The sequence below is a fragment of the Lemur catta genome, chromosome 7 (assembly GCF_020740605.2).
Source record: "Lemur catta isolate mLemCat1 chromosome 7, mLemCat1.pri, whole genome shotgun sequence".
NCBI lineage: Eukaryota > Metazoa > Chordata > Mammalia > Primates > Lemuridae > Lemur > Lemur catta.
In genome coordinates, this window is record NC_059134.1 from 18,593,063 (window position 1) to 18,613,435 (window position 20,373).

Consider the following 20,373-nt stretch of genomic DNA (forward strand, 5'->3'; position numbering starts at 1 on the left):
TTTAATAGATTTTCCTACTTGTGTGTGTGTCTTTTACCTCTTCGGGGGTATTGATAATTTTCTGAATATAATCTGGGTAAGGAGAACACATAGGGTGTCACTGAAATAGGATTTAAGAACTGCAGATGGGCCGGGCGCGGTGGCTCACGCCTGTAATCCTAGCACTCTGGGAGGCCGAGGCAGGAGGATCACTGGAGCTCAGGAGTTCGAGACTAGCCTGAGTGAGAGCGAGACCCTGTTTCTACTAAAAATAGAAAAATTCTCTGGACAACTAAAAATATATATAGAAAAAATTAGGCATGGTGGCGCATGCCTGTAATCCCAGCTACTCGGGAGGCTGAGGCAGGAGGATTGCTTGAGCCCAGGAGTTTGAGGTTGCTGTGAGCTAGGCTGATGCCACAGCACTCTAGCCTGGGCAACAGAGCAAGACTGTCTCAAAAAAAAAAAAAAAAAAAAAAAAAAAAGAACTGCAGATTAAGGGAAATAGTTACCAAATAGTCTTCACTATTTCTTTAGGGTTCCTATTGCTGATTTACATTGAACTTTACCATAATGTCAAACCTCTCTATACTTTCATTTTCAAAAATACTTCATATTCCATGTAATATGGAAAATGAATATGGAAAACGCTTTGGTTTGTGGAACAATAAGTTGTTATTGTATCATATTCATTTTCGGGTCTGTATAAATCAATGTTTTAATATCTAATTTCTCTGAAACCAGTGAAAATAAATTAGGAAAGACAGTGAAGAACAATTTTCGACTTTCTTTACTGAAAGGAAACTGCCTGGCTAGTTCAGAGAGCAGATTTTTCACTGTTCGTATTTTGCAAACAAGATAATTTCTTCAACAGATGGAGGCGGGTAGAACATTGTCAACTCAGATAAGTTAAACTTTGCGTCTCCCCGATAAATGACACCGTTTCATGATAGTTTTACTTGTCCACTTGGGAAGTGACTGGAGTACTATTAGATAAGTTAAAATGAAAAAAAAAGCATGGAAAATATTTTTGCCAACTGTTTCTTCTTGGCCTTTTGGCAAAGATCACCAGTTACGTTCCCTATCTAGGGACTATCTCTCGTGGGCCAGACCAGATGATCTAATAGGTCTTTATAATCTCTAAATGCTGTGACTTTTATCCCCAAGTGAACTACATAGTTTATTTACGTAGAAACACACTCACAGCCTTAAGAAAATGCAGTATGACTAATGCTGAGGAAAGTGAGCCAGGATGACTCAAGTAACTTTTTTCATTTTAAATAGGATAAGTAAATTAAAATCATAGACATTCTCTCTAGTTCCCCTCCAGCATGTCAATATGTAGATTTTAGATGTCAGAATTTCCCAGTAGTGAATTAGATTTATGCCACCAGCAAATTATAAACGTGTTGTCCTAAAACCTGTGCGTACTTACCAAGAAAGCTCTTTAATGGAGACTTGGTTTAATTGTTATTTTAATTTCACATTCTATCCCAGGCACATGGGAAATTAAAAATGTTTGGAATGATTGAAAAATAAAAATTGCTAGAAAAATACAAGCAGGATAAATAAAGCATAATCACTGTGCATTTCAACTGTATTAAGAATATGTTTTTGTGCCATAGGCTACATTTATCTAGACAAATGAAGCATTGCAAGGAATCTCAATTTTTTAATAAAAAATTGCTTCCCCAGGACTGTGTTGGCAAAGGCCATATTTACATTTTTAAGGACTCTTTTTTTCCTCTAGGTTTTAAAAACATTTCATGCTTTCCCCATCAGGTAATACTTTGAATGGTCTATCTGAGACCAAAAATCAAAACTGCTTTTATTGTTGTTGATATTTTTTATTTTTTAATTGAATCTCCTTCATACCCAGCATTGGGCCTCTTACAAATAAATATAGTGACAGTCAAGAGGTCTTTCTTCCAGAGGGCTTAGGGCTTCTCAGCTGATTACTTGCCCAACTCACTCTGCTGTGTAGTGGTTAGAATGTGGTTAAGTTATACCCATTAAGAAGGCAGATAACAAAACCCTGATATTACCTATAGATTGTGTTCCTAAGACAATTGGATAAACTTCAGGGCAATTCTTTAATTTTCAGAGGAGGTGTTTGAATGCTGATCCTTTCTGATGAAAATGGTGGTAGTAAGGAATGCTGTCTGGGGGCTTGATAATTGGTCCACACCATTATGCTATCTAATTTCAGAGTCTTGATTTATCATTTGCAAAGGCCTTCAATTTGAGCACTGAGGAGAAAGGCCATGTAAATATAATGCATTGCTTTCTGACATTCTATAGCATATTGCACAATTGATTATGTTGCTTATTTTTAAACTAAAGCAATTCTCAAAAGATGATAATTTTTCTATAAGGTCTGTATAGTGCAGCTGACCCTTGAACAACTCTGGGGTTAGAGGTGCTGAAAATCCAAGTATAACTTTTGACTCCCCCAAAATGTAACCACCTATAGCCGACTGTTGACCAGAGCCTTACTGATAACAGTCAATTAACACATATTTCATAAATGTATTATATACTGTCCTCTTAAACTCTAGAAAAGAAAATGTTATTAAGAAAATTATAAGAAAGAAAAAATATATTTACTATCCATTAAGTGGAGGTGGATCATCATAAAGGTCTTCATCCTCATCATCTTCATGCTGAGTAGGCTGAGGAGGAGGAGGAAGCGGAGAGGTTGGTCTTGCTGTCTCAGGGCCGGCAGAGGCAGAAGAAAACGTGCATAATAAATGGACCTGCACAGTTCAGACCCATGTTCAAGGGTGAGTCGTATACGCTAAAAGCCTCAGTAGTCACTTCCAACCTCCTCTGTATCAGAGGAAGACATCTCTTGGGGTCACTTCCAAAAATAAATTCAATATAGGATGAAGACTATATTCCTCATTCTGCCAAGTCTTGTGGTTTATTAATTGAGAATACCACCCTCATGAATATAACACATTTTACTAACTTACCTCAGTGTCTGATCTCACATTCTACTTATGATTTATCTTTTTTAAGTTGTATTTTATTTTTAATTGACAAATAATTGTATATATTTATGGAATACAATGCAATTTTTTGACACATGTATACATTGTGGAACGATCAAATCAGGCTAATTAGCATATCTGTCACCTCAAGTATTTATGGTGTATCTTTAATCTCAATTACTTTCATAGTTGTCATGCTTTGAAATTACCCTAAAACTTAGGTTTTGCTGAGGGCCAGGCTCATGGTTGAGGATATGTTTGTTTTGACTATTTGTGTCCCTCAAAGCCTAGCTCAATGTCGTTTTCTCTCTCCCTCTCTTTTTCCCTCTACCCTCCCTGAGATAGCTCTTTCTTCTATTTTCACGTAATACTGTGTTCAAACAGCTAGCATATCCTATTATATGATGCTCAGGGTTATACATGTCTATTTCACTAATAGTTTTTGTGAATTCTTGGATGGGATGGGCACCATGTTAATCATCTTTTATTCCCAGGCTGACTCAACAGGCTCTGTGTGTTCACTTGAACCAAATTTTCTTTCAGTAAACAATTTTTGGCAGATCTGTGATTTAGGAAACGTTAAACTTAGGTAACCTTTGTGCCCCACATGTAAGTTCTGTATAGTTTTGTTTTGTTTTGTTTTGTTTGTTTGTTTGTTTTTAGCATCTATAGCATCTATAAACTTTTTAGCTTGCATTTTGTTCTTGTTTCTATGCACAAGATCAAATTTGAAATAGGTTCAACATCCAAGTAACAACAGGGCCCAACTGAGGCTTGGCTTTCAAAAAGTTACCTTAGGGTGTTGGGAGTCACCAGAAATTAAAGGGCTCATTATAATATGAATATGTAGAAAGAGCCTCAAGGAGAAATATTACTTTAATGCATATCAGTACAGAATGGACTTATTTTCATTACTTGATTTTTTATTTTAGAGTAATCACATGCAATTTTTCCTACAACAAGACAAAACTTACTGGGAAGAAATGCCCTTGTTAAACGGCCGGGCCTTGATGTACCCTTTTCTGCGTTGTTCATTGAGTGTAAATAAAACCATCCTGGTCATGAAGATGATGAATGGCTTTGCTTTGATGTTACTAAGCTTCCACAGTTGTTGTAGCTTCCTACTGAGCTACATTTCTCACTATAGTTTTTGAAGTTCTTTTTTTTTTAACTAAGGAATACATTTTATGATGATGGCAATAGTGATGGTAATGGTGGTGATTTATTTCAGTAGTATTCACTGTGCAAATGGAACAGAGAATAAGTATTAATAAATAATTGTATGTGTTTATGGAATACAATGTAATTTTACTTTTTTACTTAATCAAAATTGAAAAGTCCTTCAAGTTAAATGATGTGCCAATATAGCATTAACTGTATCTAGCAATGTCTATTCTGTTTAAGATTCATTGAATATTAATACATTTATTCTTACTTTTTTTTTGTTTTTGAATCTCCAGAATGTAGTACATAAATCTCTATATCTAAGGAGATTTCAACACAACTCTGCCTAAAGAGTTAATGTTATAACAGTTAACCACTCATAGATTTTCTCTATCAATTTCATTTTATTTTATCAAATAATTATTAATTTTTTACTTTTTTCTCTTTTTCCTATGTCTACCTCCAGTTTTAATCTACCAATAACATGGCCAATTGACAATGTGTTGTAACTTGTTCAATCTTCACTATGATACATAGATTATATGTATACATACACATATACATTTTATATTATATACATATACATATTAACCATATGAGGCATATTCATTCATTCCATTATTAAGTAGTACTTTACTGAGGATTTATGCTAGGTGCTGTGGTGAATGCAAGATAAGTAGGATATTTTCTGCCTTCAAAGATCTTGAAGTGTGGTAAGGAGAATAAAATAATTATAAAATAATTACATCACAAATACAAATCCATTAACTACAATTCCAATAGGCTATGGTGAGGCCAAAAAAGAGAATATTTCCAGTTGTAGATTCAGAGGAGGCTTTGTGGAAGAGATGTACTTTGAAGTGAGGTTTAAAAAATGGGTAAGATTTTGATGGGCAAAGATTAAGTAAGCAAAATATTCCTGATAAAGGGAAAAGTGTAAACGAGGGACTTGATTGGAGAGAATTAGAATGTAACTAAGAATGCAAATAGTCCATTTAGGGTTACTTATAGTTTGCAAATAGGTTTAGCGGAAGAAAAGGCTTTGCAGGTAATCTGAAGTCAATTCATGGAGGGACTTGAATAGCCAGCCGTGTAAAGGTGTTTGGAATTTTGCCAGGTAGCGATGGGGAGCATGTAAGTTGATTAACTGTCTTCTTTAGATGATTAATTAGCTTATAAAGTGGACAGGACATGATGTGGGGAGACTAGTTAAGAGCTTATTACCATAGACTCAGGTGACCTATGTATCAGTCCAAAAGAGTGTCGGCAGTGTATGTAGAAAGGAAGGAATATTTGGCAGATCGTGTCTGTGCAATTGGATTTCAACAATAGATCAATAAGAATAAGAACAATGAAGATTTGTTGAAGGTTGACTAGGTAAATTCATTTATTTTCGGTTTGAATGGTATGGTTTTATGCATTTTTGCAGAAATAGTTGGCCAACCAATGATGGAAGCAGAGGAAACAAACAGTGATTACTCAAGATCATAGTGTGGAAAATACAAAGACGTAAAAGGTCAAAAGATAATAGATCATGGGGTGCTGGTGAAATCATCGAAATGGCTTCACAAGCATTACCGACTAAACAGCGCTAAGTACAGCTGGAGGAGAGTGATTGGCTGGGGGGATAGGTAGGAATTTTGTAGTTTCTAGGCCGTAAGTAGAAATTGGATAGATTTGGTAGAGGTGGAGAGTGGGTGTGTGGTAATTAACAAGGGATTTCCCGAGGGTGAAGCAGTTCCAGATACTGATACTGAAGTTCAGGTTGCAGCCATGTGTATTGACGACTAAAATGCAAAGGAGATAAATATCATTAGAATTGATGAAGCCAGGGTACTAGAAACACCCTCAGTATAGCCAGGATGGGGGAAAAGACCATAAACCGAGGTGGAACTAAGTTATAGAATTACAACATTGCCAAACTGAATGAAAGTTTGGAGACAAATATCCATGATGTGTCTCCGTCTCTGAGAAAATTGTGATACTAAAATGGGCAAGTTGTCATGAAGAAGCCTCACTCTTTCTGCTGTATTCTGATAGTTGAAGAATTCTTGATTACTTACTAATTTTTCAAGGATTCAGTTTATCATTTCAAATGCAAATATCATTATTCTCATTCTCTTATTCACCCAAGGCAAGAGCCTGTAAGTTCACAATCATTGGATGTGTTTACAGGTCCATTTAATCCTCATTATTCATAGATTCCATATTTGTAAGTTTACGCACTCACTAAAATTTATTTGTAACCCCAAAATTAATATTTGCAGGAGCGTTGTGGTCATTTGTGAACATGCCCAGAGCAGTGAAAAATTTGTGTCACCTGATGCCACATTTTTTGCATTTTTGCACTTTTTGTTGATTATTTTGCTGTTTAATGTGGCCCCCAAGTGAAATGCTGACTACTGCCTAGTGTTCCTGTGCATAAGAAGGCTCTGATGTGCCCGATGAAAATGTGTGTGTTAACAAATTGTATTCAGGCATGAGTTATATAGGGCTGTTGGCTGTGAGTTCAATGCTAATGAATCAAAGATATATATCAAATAAGATGTCTTCAAACAGAAACACACATAAAACAAGGTTGTGTATTGATCAGTGGACAAAAATGTGACCAGAGGCTTTTGGGAAACTACCTCTGTATCTCCCCTACGAAAACTTCTTCAGTATTTGCTAATTCGCTGTTTGCTAATTCACTGTTTGTGGCTAATAAGTACAACGTAACTACTGTGAATAACAAGAATTGAATACACCTTGATTTGGTTAAAGGTAGCTGTCTTGGTTGTTTGCATCGCCACTCAAGTTGAAAACCAAAATAGGATTCATTTAACTTTTTAAAGTAATTTTAGACTTACAGGTGAGGTGCAAAAATAGTATAGTGTTTCCATATATCCTTCATCGACTTTCCACTAAAGTTAACATCATAACCATAGTACAATTATCAAAACCTAGATATTAACATTGTTATAATGCTACTAACTAATCTACAAATTTCATCTGAATTTTCAACTTTTCCCATTAATTTCCTTTTTTTCTGGCCAAGGATCCAATCCCACCCACATGGCATATAGTGTCATGTTTTCTCAGTCTCAATCTGTGACAGTTCCTCAGTTTTTCTTTGGCGTACTACTGGTCAGATGTTTGTAGACTGCCCTTCAGTTTGGTTTTGTCTGTTGTTTTCTCATGATTAGGTAGAGGTTATTCATTTTTGGCAAGAATACCACCGAAGTGAGGATGTGCCCTTTTCAATGCATCATAGCAGGGTCAGTGACGCCAATATGTTGTCTTACGGGTAACGTAAATTTCGATCACTTGGTTAAGGTACTGTCTGCCATGTTTCTCCACCATAAAGTTACTAGTTTTCCCTTTGTAATTAAAAAGTGGAAGATGATTTTTAATGCTAAAATTTTCTAGAGGATTACTCTTCAATCGATCAGTAAGCACATTATCACTAACCTATTCTGTGCTGAGTATAATGATAAGTAGTTGGCATATTTTTAAAGGATATTTATTTTACTTTTTATTTTTATGGATACATAACAGTTATACATATTTATGGGGTAGATGTGATATTTTGATACAAGCATGCAATGTGTAATGATCCAATGAGGGTAATTGGGATATCCATCACCTCAAACATTTATCATTTCTTTGTGTTGGGAGCATTTCAAATCTACTTCTCTAGTTATTTTGAAATATGCAATAAATTACTGTTAACTATAGTCAGCCTACTGTGCTACTGAACACAAGATCTTATTCCTTCTATCCTGTCTAACTGCATTTTTGTACCCATTAATCAACCTCACTTTATTCCCCCTCCCCACTAACCTTCTTGGCCTCTGGTAACCACCATCCTACTCATGACCTCCGTGAGATCGTAAATGATACTTCTCTGTTCACTCAGAACTGACATTCTAGTTGGGGAGATAGGAATGGCACACATGCAACCACATATAAGAAAAAACATAGAAAACTACATTGTGGCAAATTGTGTGGCACAGGGTATGAGCTGTGAGACATCAGGGAAGGCTTTCTGAGTAAAGTAAAAACTTGTGCTGGACTTTGAAGAGTAGGTAGGATTTTTCTCCATAGAACTTCATAATTCAGTTAATTCAGTGAAATACATTGAGTATTGCAGCTGCTTAAGGAATCATGCTAGAAGCCAGGAATATATAGATTTAAAAAAAAAACAGAATCTCTACCTTAAAGAGCTCCCAGTCTAGTGAGAAAGACAGAGACGCCTATTAGTGTGCAGCCGATATGATAAACATTGATAGAGCTGGGAGAGGGGAGGGTATCATAGGTGTGAGGAGCAGTATCGCACCTGAGAGATGAAAGAAAGGTAGCCTTCAGGTTATCTAGTCTAACTTTCTGCACTCCAAGAATGCCAAAAAAATCTACAATGATGTCACTCAATCCATATTTGAACACTTCTAGTCACAAGAAGTTCTTAAGACATCTTATTCTATTGCATTATGTCTCTTACTGATAAAAAATATTTTTTTCTGTTGAACTAAAGTTTCATTCCTCCAAACTTTCAAGAGTTAGTTCTTCCCTCCTTAGCTACAGAGAATAAATCGACTCCTTCTTTTTCAGCATAGTCCTTAAAAACACAGACATTACATCCTTTCTTAATGTTCCCCTTTTCAAATTAAATATGAATAAATCCATATGCTATACTATATGTATTTCTAGACGATATGTTATTTCCAGATCCTTCATAATTCTTCATGTATTTGTCTATTGATATAGCAACCAGAATTAAAAATATTCTTGGGCCGTCCGGCCAATGAAGAACAGCATGTTAACTAGGCCCTCCCTTGTTCTAGACAACATAATTCTATTAATAGAGCCTAAGTCTGCTTTGGCTATTTTAGAAGCTAAACTGTTGGCTTTGTTTATCTTTTCCTTATAAATAATCCATGCCCCCTGACCCTCATCCTGACCTCCTCTCCCCAAAAATTTTTAGAATAATAATTGTATAGGGTCTCCCCTATCCCGTTCAGTTGAAGTTTTGAACCCATCATTCAAAATATATTTATGTCGGTCACATTTTGTGCTCTTCATTTTGACCTCTTGTTGGAGTTCTCTTTGAACTTTAATCTTGTCATCCGGCATAGCTTTTATTTTCCTCCACTTTCAATATCTGCAAATTTGATAAGAATGTAATCTATTTTCATCCAAGGCTTTAATAAAATAAACAAGACAGGGGGTCAAGAACAGAGCTCTTGGGCAAGCCATGCAGGTCTGGTTCGTTTCACAATATAAAACAGCTCCTGCCTGCGCTTTCATTCAGCGTCTGGAGGGCACGTGTGGGGCGGGAAGGGCAAAGCACGCTCACTGACAGTGACGAGGCTGACCTAACCGGAGCCCAAGGTGGCATGTTGGCCAGCAGCTTCACATCAGGTTATACCTCGGGGAAGATGGATCACAGTATGTCCCATCCAGGAAGGGCCATTACCGTGCTGACAACAATTCTATAATGTTTTCCTGCTTGTGGAGTTTTCTCACATTCACAGCCTCGTAGATATGAAATGGTACGAGATACGTTGCCAATGAAGCTTTGGGGCTAGGACGTGACAAATTAAAGGCGGAATTTAAAGCAGATTACTCTGTTAACGGAATTCCAGGCGGCCTGGAGGGGGAAATGATGAGGGAGGAGGAGGCTAGTAAAGAAGCTGCTGGAGTTTTCCAATAGGTGAGGAGGCAAAGAATTTAGAGAAGACAACAGTGGAAAGTGGAGAGTAGGGGGTGGGTAGAAGACACACACTGCACAGAAGTGCAATAGGGCTTTGGCACTAAAAATGGATTTGGGGAAGGAGGAGGAGGGGCAAATCAAAGGCAACCCCCCACACGTTAAATCTGGAAGAATGATGGCGCAGTGGATCACAACATGGGAATTGGTGAGTAGTACTGCTTAGGTTGGGGTCAGTTTTACTGCTTTTGTGCTTGACTTAGTGGTAAGGAGAGACAAGAGTAACTGGTAGATAAGAGTCTAAGACTGAAGAGTCCCCATCTATTAGCATAGAGAGAAGGGTTTCTGTGGAATGCTGTATTCAAGGAGACATTTAAATAGCCACATGTGTGGCGTGGCAGAGCTGTAGGATCACAATAGCTCTCAGCACCTCTTGGTTTTTTAGTACACAGGTAGCTTAATACAAAAGTAATAAATACTGTTCTGATTGAACCAAGAACCACTTAACTTGGCAGATCTAGTTCAGATGTTGCAAATGGCAAGTGTGGTTGTGAAAATCTTGGAAATGGAGGTTGGCTAGGATAAAATATTTCCAAATCATAGAATGAGTCATAGGAATAAAATCTTGGATATCCTATTTAACCATCAGCAAAAAGTTTGTCAAAGCTCTCTACCTACTTCTAAATAGAACAGCCTTTCTACATTTTTCTTTCAATGGATATTCCATTTATAGTCCTTCTATCTCCACACACCGCCCAAAAATGTGTGCAAAAAGAGAATGAAAAGATGTCAACGTGAAGCCCCATTAATCAGCCTTTAGAGAAGACCCTGTTATTAAGCACTTGATCATGATCATCACCAGCATTCATTAAGCACCTGATTGTGCTTATGCAAAGTATATACACACTGAGCAAAAGTCACATGGGCCTGCCCTCTCTGGGCATATAGACCCTTCACTCAAGAACACGAGAGAAAATAATGTAAAATGACCAAATAAAAGTGCTTAAACGAGCGCCTCGTCAATTACATTAGCAATGCCTCGGCTATCCCTATTTTATCAAGGAACAAAAATCTCCCATATATGTAAATTTTTCTAAGAACAAAAGCTCACCTATTCAAGCATCACAACAACTTCTGCCTTTTCAGTCTCTAAATACATTTTCTGCACCTAACCCACTTGATGGCTAAGGGTCACCATTATGAACTGCCGTTGTTGCGTTCTGTGCTCTCAGAAGTCTTTGTCTGCGGTTTGGCCTTTCAGGCTGTATTCTGTATTCAGCTGCTGGCAGTGGCTTTTCCTGCTCTTCCTGTGCCTGCTCCTCAGCTGCTCTCCCAATTCACTTGTAGTTTGCTGCTCCTGGGGAAAAAGTTAACCAAAACTGTTATAAATCATAAGAGAAAGGAGTCAAGCTACAGTTCAGAGGGGGGCTATAAAGAGGGAGGCATCCCTCTATTGTGGAGACACACAGATTACTATTTTGAGTGTTCAAAAGTGTTTTATTTGCTCACTTCTGCATTCTAGGCTGGGCTCTAGGAAGTTGAGGGGTAGGAAGTACTGACCTCTGGGATAAGGGAGGGCAAGTTTCTACAATTACACTAAAGACTATCAGGTCACAAGTTAGTAACGACGTAATTTAGGGATAGAAAGCAAAGTCTCGTGTCTGGAGAGTGGAGAAATGATAGAATTTCCTGTAATCAGTCTTAATAACATAAAAATTTAGCTTAATATGACATTATGAAGGTTGGGGACCACTGCTCTAGAGAGCCTACAGCACAGTAAACCCGCAGTAGGTATTTGCTGAATAAATAAATAATGAATGTTTTCACAAAAAAAAAAAAAGAAAAAGAAAACAAAAATATCCTGTACCTGTCTTGAGTGCCTTCCCCAAAATATATACATACACCATTTTGTTAATTTCACTGGAGACCATTTTCTTAAACCAGAGCAAAGTGGTTTTCATTCCCCTAACTGGGAATACTGTCCTTGTCGGTGCTGAGCATTGCTGTCCCCAGTGAGCTGAGTACTGAAGAGCAAGCTAAGCACACACCTTTGCATGCAGACAGAAGAGGGAAAGAGGCGCTTGGAAAATCACAGCTGCCTTTTATTACTGAAAGATTAAGAAGTGCCATGATTGGCTCACAGTTTCAGGTTTTGTGCTAAGCTGTCTTGCTGGTGATTTGTGAGTCCTATCAGTATTCAGGTGAGCTTTTCATGTGTCAGGTGATATGTAGCTTTCTTTTCTTTATTTGCTATTTTTAGGTTCTTCTAGATATACTCATGTGGCAATACTCTCCCTTCTCCATGCCACCTACTATTTTAAAGAAAACATTTTAATATTTAAAATTCATGAAACTTCTAGATTGGCTATTCTAAAATGATACAGCAACGATTTGATTAAAACCACCATTTAGATTGCCTCTAGTAATGTCAACAGTAAAATAATCTGTTCTGCCTGCAAATTAAAAGAGTGTTTGTAGTTTCTTTTTATTTGTCTTCAGTGCGTCTGTGCAGAGTGCCTGAGAATACAACATTCCCATTTTACACCTGGTTAAACCAGAGCCCAGGGAGGACGAAGGGCTTGGTATCGTGCTGCGATATGGCCAACAGCACACCAGGGCTGTCTGGAAGAAACAAGACTGGAAGTTTAATTAAGCAGGAAGAGTTTGGTGGCAGCAGACTAAGGTTCAAGTACAGAGGTGTAATTTACAAGAGAGGAACAAGTCTAAGCAAATAGATAGGGTCCCAAATTCTAAAGGCAGGTGATAAATGTGGATATACGAACATGCAAAGCTGGAAATCAGTCTTAGGGATGGAAGATTTTCCCTCTGCTTAGTTTTATGCTGTTCGCTGGCACAGGTGGCTCTGAGGCTTCAGGATTGTCACAGCCACATACAAGTCCAAAGATGACTCCTGTGCCTCAATGAGAGAACAGAGATACAAGGATTGTCTCTAAGTTGATCCTATTTAAGTGGCACACTCAAACCGAACATGGTATTTCTAAGTTCCTTGCACAATTTCTTCCATAAAATTATGAAATGGGTTGCAATATTTGAAAAGACTTTCTCTTATCTTAGTGAAACGGTTTCAAGAGAGATGGGAGTATTTAATTCTAAAAAGGATACTGATAACACCACAAATAGAAAAAACTTTCTAGAAAGCTATTTCCCCCCCAAGCAAATGATTTTTAAATTACTTTTGTAAATGCTTGCATAATCAGTATAAGGAATGTAGAGTTATTAGGAAAACACGGCAGGTATTTATTTCACAATACATAGAAGCACAGCATACTTCTCTAGGAAGAGACAAAGAGCATATATCTAGGTAAAAATAACTAAAGCCAAATCTAAAAATTAATTAATCTCTTCCCCCAAATAGACACCTAAAAAGACTTTCTAGACCAGTGCCAGTCAATATCACCTTGGGATGTTGAGATTACCTCCATCCTAACTGCAAAGTGATGGGGAAGAGGAGTCATAATTTTTACTGAGTGGCTTCCTTGTGCTTTGGATTACTTACATTCCACATTTAAACTTCCCAATAACTTCATAATTGAGGAAATGTTGCTTCCACTTTGCAGATGAAGAGGCCATGGTTTGAGAGGTTAGGCGACTTGCTCAACATCACAGTCACTCATCATGGTAGAGTCAAGATCACTGCTAACCTGTCTGCTGCTTCCACAGCCAGAGCTCTTTGCACTACCGCACACTACGCCCTCCATAGCCTTAACCTAGAGGATTTCACTGTATTTGAAGAAAATCTGGATTTGAACATAGTTTGACAATTAATTATTCAATGAACTGAGATACAGATTTTTGCCTTGTGACTAGAAAGGACAAGTTGATTCCATTTATTTTATGCCCAAGAAAGGGAAATTTGGCAGGGTATTTTTGGTTGGGCTGAGAAGGTACTTCCTTACTCTTCTTAACAAGTTTTATTTTAGCCCATCTCCCTAAAGCTTTTGGCTCTAATAGGATTGATTAATGCAAGGTGGTTTGAGGACCCAGAGTTTAAATATATTTGACTCTGTCTCTATTTATTATTGTTGTTGTTGTTGTTGTTGTTGTTTCGATTCATATTGATGGACATAGATTTTTTGAAGTCCAATGCGCCATTCTTATTCATTCTTGTGAGCAGACCTCCCTTTTTACATTTATGCAGATATTCCCATGTCCACATCTAACTTTGTTTTCTCTACAGTGAGGGCCACTAAACTTTATCTGTAATGGACCAAAGAGTAAATATTTTAGGCTTCATGGGTCATATCATCTCTGTTGCAACCACTCAACTCCGCTGTGGTAGTAAACAAAGCAGGTATAGACAAGAGTAAATGAATGGGTGTGATTGTATTCCAATAAAAGGGAGGGAAGGCTGGATTTGGCTCAATGGTATAGATTGCTGACCCCTGATCTAGCATAAAGAAGTCTGTCTACCAACAAAACTTAAAAAGCAACCTAGATCCCCCTCTATATCACAAAGTTGTTTGCCAGTATAAAGCGGAACATGGAAAAGTGATAAAGCTCATGTGAGGTGTGAGATATAATTTACATGCAGAAACAACTGCATCAATATAAAGTATACAATTGATGAGTTTTGACAGGACTTACATTCACAAAACAACCGTGACAATCAAAATACAGGACATGTTTGTCACCCTCGAAAACTTCCTTGAATTCCTTTGCAGTTCATCTCTCCTGGTTCTGGCCCTAGATAAGCACTGATCTGCTTTTGTCTCTATAGATTAGTGTGCGTTTTCTACAGTTTTATGTAAATGGAACCAAATAGTATGTACTCTTTCGTGTCTGGTTTCTTTCATTCCATATACTGATTGTGAGGCTCATCCATGTTGTTGGCAGTTTGTTCCTTTTCATCGCTGAGTCGTATTTCATTGTAGTGTGGGGTTGTTTATCCATTCACCAGTTGATGGACATCGGAGTTGTTTCCAGTTTTTTGTTACAGTGAATAATGTCGATATTAGTGTACATAGCTTTGTGTGGACATATGTTTTCACTTCTATTTGGTAAACTGTAGGAGTAGAATTGAGAGCTCTTATGTTAAATGCATATTCAACTTTATAAGAAATAGCAAGTTATCTAAAGTTGTTGACCATTTTACATTCCCACTGCAAGCATTCTTCATATTCTTGTCAAAACTTGTTATTTGTCAGTCTTTTTAATTTTAGCCATTCTATTGGGTATGTAGTTATATCTCATTGTGATTTTAATTTTAATTTCCTGGTGACTGATTTGAGCATTGTTTCATATATTTATTGACCATTTGTAGATCTTCTTCTGTGAAATGCTTGTTTAAATCTTTTTCTTTTTTATTATGCTATTTGTCTCATTATTATTGAGTTATAAGAAAGTTTTATATGTACCAAATATAAATCTGTCATATTGTATGCATTGCAAATATTTTCTATCAATTCCTTATGTATATATTTATTTTCTTAATGGTGACTTTTAAAGAGCAAAAGTTTTAAATTTTGAGCTAGTCCAATTTATCAAATTTCTTTCTTTTGGTTCTTTGTTTTTGTGTCTTATCTTTGTTATCTTTGCCTACTCCCAGAGTTGTAAAGATTTTCAACTATGTTTTCTTCTAGAAGATTTGGAATTTTGGCTTTTATATTAATGTCCATTATTTACTTTGAGTTAATTTTTTTGTGTCTGATGTGAGATAAGGGTCAGTGTTTATTCTTTTCTATATAGGCCTCCAATTGTTCCAGCACCATTTATTGAAATGACTTTTCCTCCCATTGAGTTGCCTTGGCACTTGTGTCAAAAAATCAATTGATCCATATCAGTGTGGGTCTATTTTTGGACTCTATTCTGTTCCATTGATCTGTTTGTCCATCCTTTCCTCTAATACCACACTGTCTTTCTTACTGTACCTGTATAGTAAATCTTGAAATAAAGTAGTATTAAACTTCCATACTTTTTAAATTACTTTGAAAATTCTAGAAACTGTATTTCCATATAGATTTTGAAAATAACATGTCAATTTCTGCAACAACAATGAAAAAATACTGAAATTTTAATTGGGACCACTTTGAATAAATAGCTTAATTTGAGTAGAACTGACATCTTAATAATATTGGACTCTTCCAATCTATGAACCTGGTATATCTCTGCATTTCTTTAGATTTTTTTTAAAACTTATCCCAGCAATAGTTTGCCATTTTCACTATAAAAGTCTTATGTACTGTATTATTTCCTAGAACTGCTGTAACAAATTACCATAACCTGGGTAGTTTAAAACAACGGAAATTTATTTTCACAGTTTAGGGAGCCAAAAGTCCAAAATCAAGGTGTTGTCAGGGTTGATTCTTTTTGGAGGCCCTGAGGGAGAATCTATTCCATGCCTTTTTCTAACTTCTGGTATCTGCCAGCAATCCTTGGGCATCCTGGCTTGTAGACACATCACTACAATCCCTGCTTCTCCCTTCACCTGTTCACATGGTCTCCTGTGTTTCAGTGTCTTCTCCTTTTCTGTCTCTTATAAGGACACTGTAATTGGATTTAGGGCCCATCCCTATCCAAGATGGTCTCATCTCAAGATCCTTACATGCATTAATTACATCTACAAAAACCTTTTATTCCCCAAAAACATCATATCATGAAGTTTCAAATAGGCATATCTTTTGGGAGCCACAATTCAACTCATTCATATTTTTGAAAACTTTATTTCTAAGTGTTTTATGTTTTATGATGCTATTACAAGTGGATTCTTTTTCTATTTCATTTCCTATTATTTGCTGCTGGTATATAAAAATATAATTGACTTTTGTATATTAATCTTATATTTTGTGATTTTGCCAAATGTAGTTATTAGTTCTACTCCTTGTTATGTAGATTCCTTTAAGATTTTCTACTTGCATAAACAACCATGCTGTTTACAAATAGACGCAGTTTTACCTTGTTCTCTATTTATGCCTTTTATTTTTCTTGCTTTACAATGACCAAGATGTCCAGTGCAATGTTGGTTAGAAGTGGTAAGAGCAGGCACCTTTGCCTATTCTCAATCTTACGGGAAATCCACTTTATAGATCACCATTAACTATGATGTTAACAATAGATTTTTTTGTAGAAAGCCCTTTATCAGATTGAGAAAGTTCCCTCTATTCCTATATGCTGAGAAGTGTTTTTTTTTTTTATCATGAATGAATGTTCAGTTTTATCAAATAATTTTTTCTGCATGTATTAAAATTATGATATGTTTTTTCTCATTTATTTTATTGATATAGTGAATTCCATTGATTTATTTTAAAATATGAAGCCAATCTTACATTTCTGAAATAAACCCTAAGTGATCTCAATTTTTTTTTGTATGTTCTTAGACTTGATTAAAATTTTGTGGAAGATTTTTGCATCTGTGCTCATGCAAGATACTGGTTTATAATTGCCATGTAATGTATTTGCCTGATTTGGTTTTAAAGAAAAAAAAAAACATCGGAAAGTATTCCCTCTTCCTCTGTTTTCTGAAGGAATTTTATTAGATTAGTGTCATTTTTTACCTGAATATTTGATAGAAATCACCAGTGATACTATTTGGAGCTAAAATTTTCTCTGTGGGAAGATTTAGATAATGAACTGAATTGCTCTAACAAATATAGTGGTATTTAGGTTTTCTGTTTTGTCTGTGTCAGTTTTAGTAAGTTATATTTTTCAAGGAATTTGTCCATTTTAGCTAAGTTACTACCCTTCTTATTTTTTATATATCTAGCCTGGAAATTGTCTCCTCTGTGAAACCTTCCCTGACCCTTCTAACAGAAGTGATTTCTCACCCTTTGTGTCATTCTTTCACCCAGCACCATTTGTACTGTCCACCTTCTATTGAGGTGTGTTCATATGTCCCTTCCTGTACTAAATGAAGGGCCCTGAAGTTCAATGACTGCATCTTATACATCTTTGGGTCTTTGCCACTTTGTATGATGCCTGGCACGTAATAGATTCCCTCTCTCTCAAACATTTAAATAACCAAATTATTCTACTTAACATTGTCTGATTCATAGTCACACAGGTATGTTTCTAACTTTCTCAGTAGGTTATGAACACTTTTTGCAAAAATGGTGTGTATTACTTAATGTTCATATTCTTCGTATGTCTCATATTTAGAATAAACTTTTTAAACTGTTAAATTGAGTAGATTTGCCAGACAGTACATAAGATCAGTTTTCTATGGACTCAGAGAAGAGAGGTTAAAAGAAAATCTGGAAAGCATACATCAATAAAGGGAAATAAAGGAGCTAACATTGCTGAGTGCTCACTATGGGCCAGACCTGGGATAAATAATTTATACTCCTTTTCTCATTTAGCCCCCCAAATGATTAGGCAGAGAAGATATTATTATCCCCATTTTCCAGATCAAGAATCTTCAGGAAGGTTATACACTTTGCCCGAGTTCACAGTATTAAACAGCAGATCTGTGTTTCAAATCCATATCCAGTAATCCCATTATCCACATTCTTGGTTTCAGTTGTCCTTTTGTCCATTCTGTTTTCTATAAGACACTTGATGGATTTTCCTGAGTTGCCTTTAAACTTTGCTAGAGTAGAACATTCGGTGGTTCCTCGAACTGAGTGTTACAGGTCCCTCTGAAAGTTTAGAAATTTTGAATTTGTTCTGGCTCTAGCGTGAAATATACAGAAAGAGCATTAAATATCCAAAATAGACTCTGTTCTCAAAGTAGGCTATGTAATTCCCTGTTGTCTTCCCACTATTCTATGTCAGCCTTTTGTCTACAACCTTGACATTCTTTGGATGGTATCAGATGCTACCATGATGGTTGTGGTTAATTGGGGGCATCACTGGTTCCTGAGTTCCTACTCAGACAGTGTTAAGGGACATCAAGTGGCCAAGGCCATGATAATGCTAGCAATCTCCATGGCTTGGTGTGAAAGGAGAGGATCTTTACTTACAGCTGATCTTACATTTGTATATGTTACATATTGGTCCTATTTAGGAAGGTCTGTGGGCTAATTTGTGCAAGACACATTCCTTACTGTGCCTTGATACAGGCTATGTGAAACACCACACCCAATCATATAACCTCTCTGCTGCTGCTGCTAACTTAGAAGTTTCTCCCTTTGGGATCTTTTCTCTCTCAACACAACAGTACTCTGCAAGACACCCAGATCTAGGTTGCCTAGGATTACTAAGTGTTTCCCAATTAGAAATGTAACTAATGTTCCATTTTACATATACATCTTCATCAAAAAACTGGGAAGGAAATCAAGATTAAAGTTTTTCTATGATTCCAGCCTATCCATTGAAACAAGATGTTTCTGAAGTCTTCCCAAGATAAAGAACAAAAAGTAAGAGTATTTTGTGTATTTATTTGTGTATAGTACTGTGGTCAAGAACTTGCTGCTTCACCAGGGTAAGTATTTGCCACACATCACTGGGGAGAGGACTTAATTCGCACCGCTCATTCCCTGTGGCCTGCCATGAGGTCGGGAATACTTTCATGTATTGTAAGCACCAGACAAGAGAGCCGGATTAATTCTCTCTCTTGATATTCTAGTCTGGCTTGGAATGACTCCCTTAGGCATCCGCAGCTCTAGGTTCTTTCTAAGAAATAAAGCGAGTATTCTTAGGTCTCTTTAGAATAGGGACAAAAAGTCTAAAAACCTTCCCTGCCTTTTACGCTTCAGAAATCAACATAGGGATCTTCCCCACTTTTAGGTAGTAGACACAGCCTTCTTGTGGTCTGCATCAAACTCGTTGAGAGGAGGACATTGTTGAGACTTACAGTTAATTAATAATGTTTATTCATTCAAGCCTGGGTCAGATGATACTCCGTATGGAGATAAGAGAGAGGAGAGTGGAATAAATATATGATCCCATGGAAGGTGTTTTCGGTTGAGGATTTTTTCTGAGTAGCCACTTGACATCAAGGGAAATTCCAGGAATAGTAGGAGCTGGGAAGAAAGGAAGGGCAGGATATTACCACTTTTTTCTTCCCACCCAACACAGTGCGTGGGCAAAATACAGTCCATATGAGAACTGCCTTCTAAAAACTTGCTGAATGAATGGAATGAATGGATGAATGTTAAATTCTGGACTTTCTTATGTGGTAGCTTCAAATCGTGGTAAATTTGTTCCAGCTGGGTGCCACAGGAGGCCAGGAAATACCTTTCTACTACATCCTAGAAGCTGAGTGTATGTTCTACACTGCCTGGATAGGATGAGCCTCTGGCAGTTCCATTTATCCAGAGGCAAAAGGATGCCTGCAACTGGAGCACTCTTTTGGCTTCCAACAAAGAACCTATATTGCCTAAGGAAACAATGTTTCCTCTCGCAAGGTATAATCTTGGCTCCTCTGCTATGAAGAGGGCTGTTCCTGGAAATGTGCTCCAGAGACCTTCCTATTTAAGCAGGATGCAAATTGCATTGTTGCGTAATTCCCCTGCTGAGGCCCTGTGAAAAGAGTGAGTTGGGACAGATACAGCAAGATATTAGGGCAGATTTCCCCCATTATTCTTGCTGCATGACACAGAAGGGAACTTGATTTCAACAAGATGACCCAATTCTTAGCATGCTTTTCTACCC

The 20,373-nt window shown here is 36.9% G+C and overlaps 1 protein-coding gene across 1 annotated transcript; it reads left to right on the top strand.

Annotated features, from left to right (window-relative positions):
• Positions 1 to 9,934: 9,934 nt before the first annotated feature.
• On the top strand, positions 9,935 to 20,247 carry BLID (BH3-like motif containing, cell death inducer). Its single transcript, XM_045556911.1, is given in 3 exon segments — positions 9,935 to 10,033; positions 19,902 to 20,063; positions 20,065 to 20,247. Coding segments are annotated over 3 exon segments (444 nt in total).
• Positions 20,248 to 20,373: the final 126 nt, after the last annotated feature.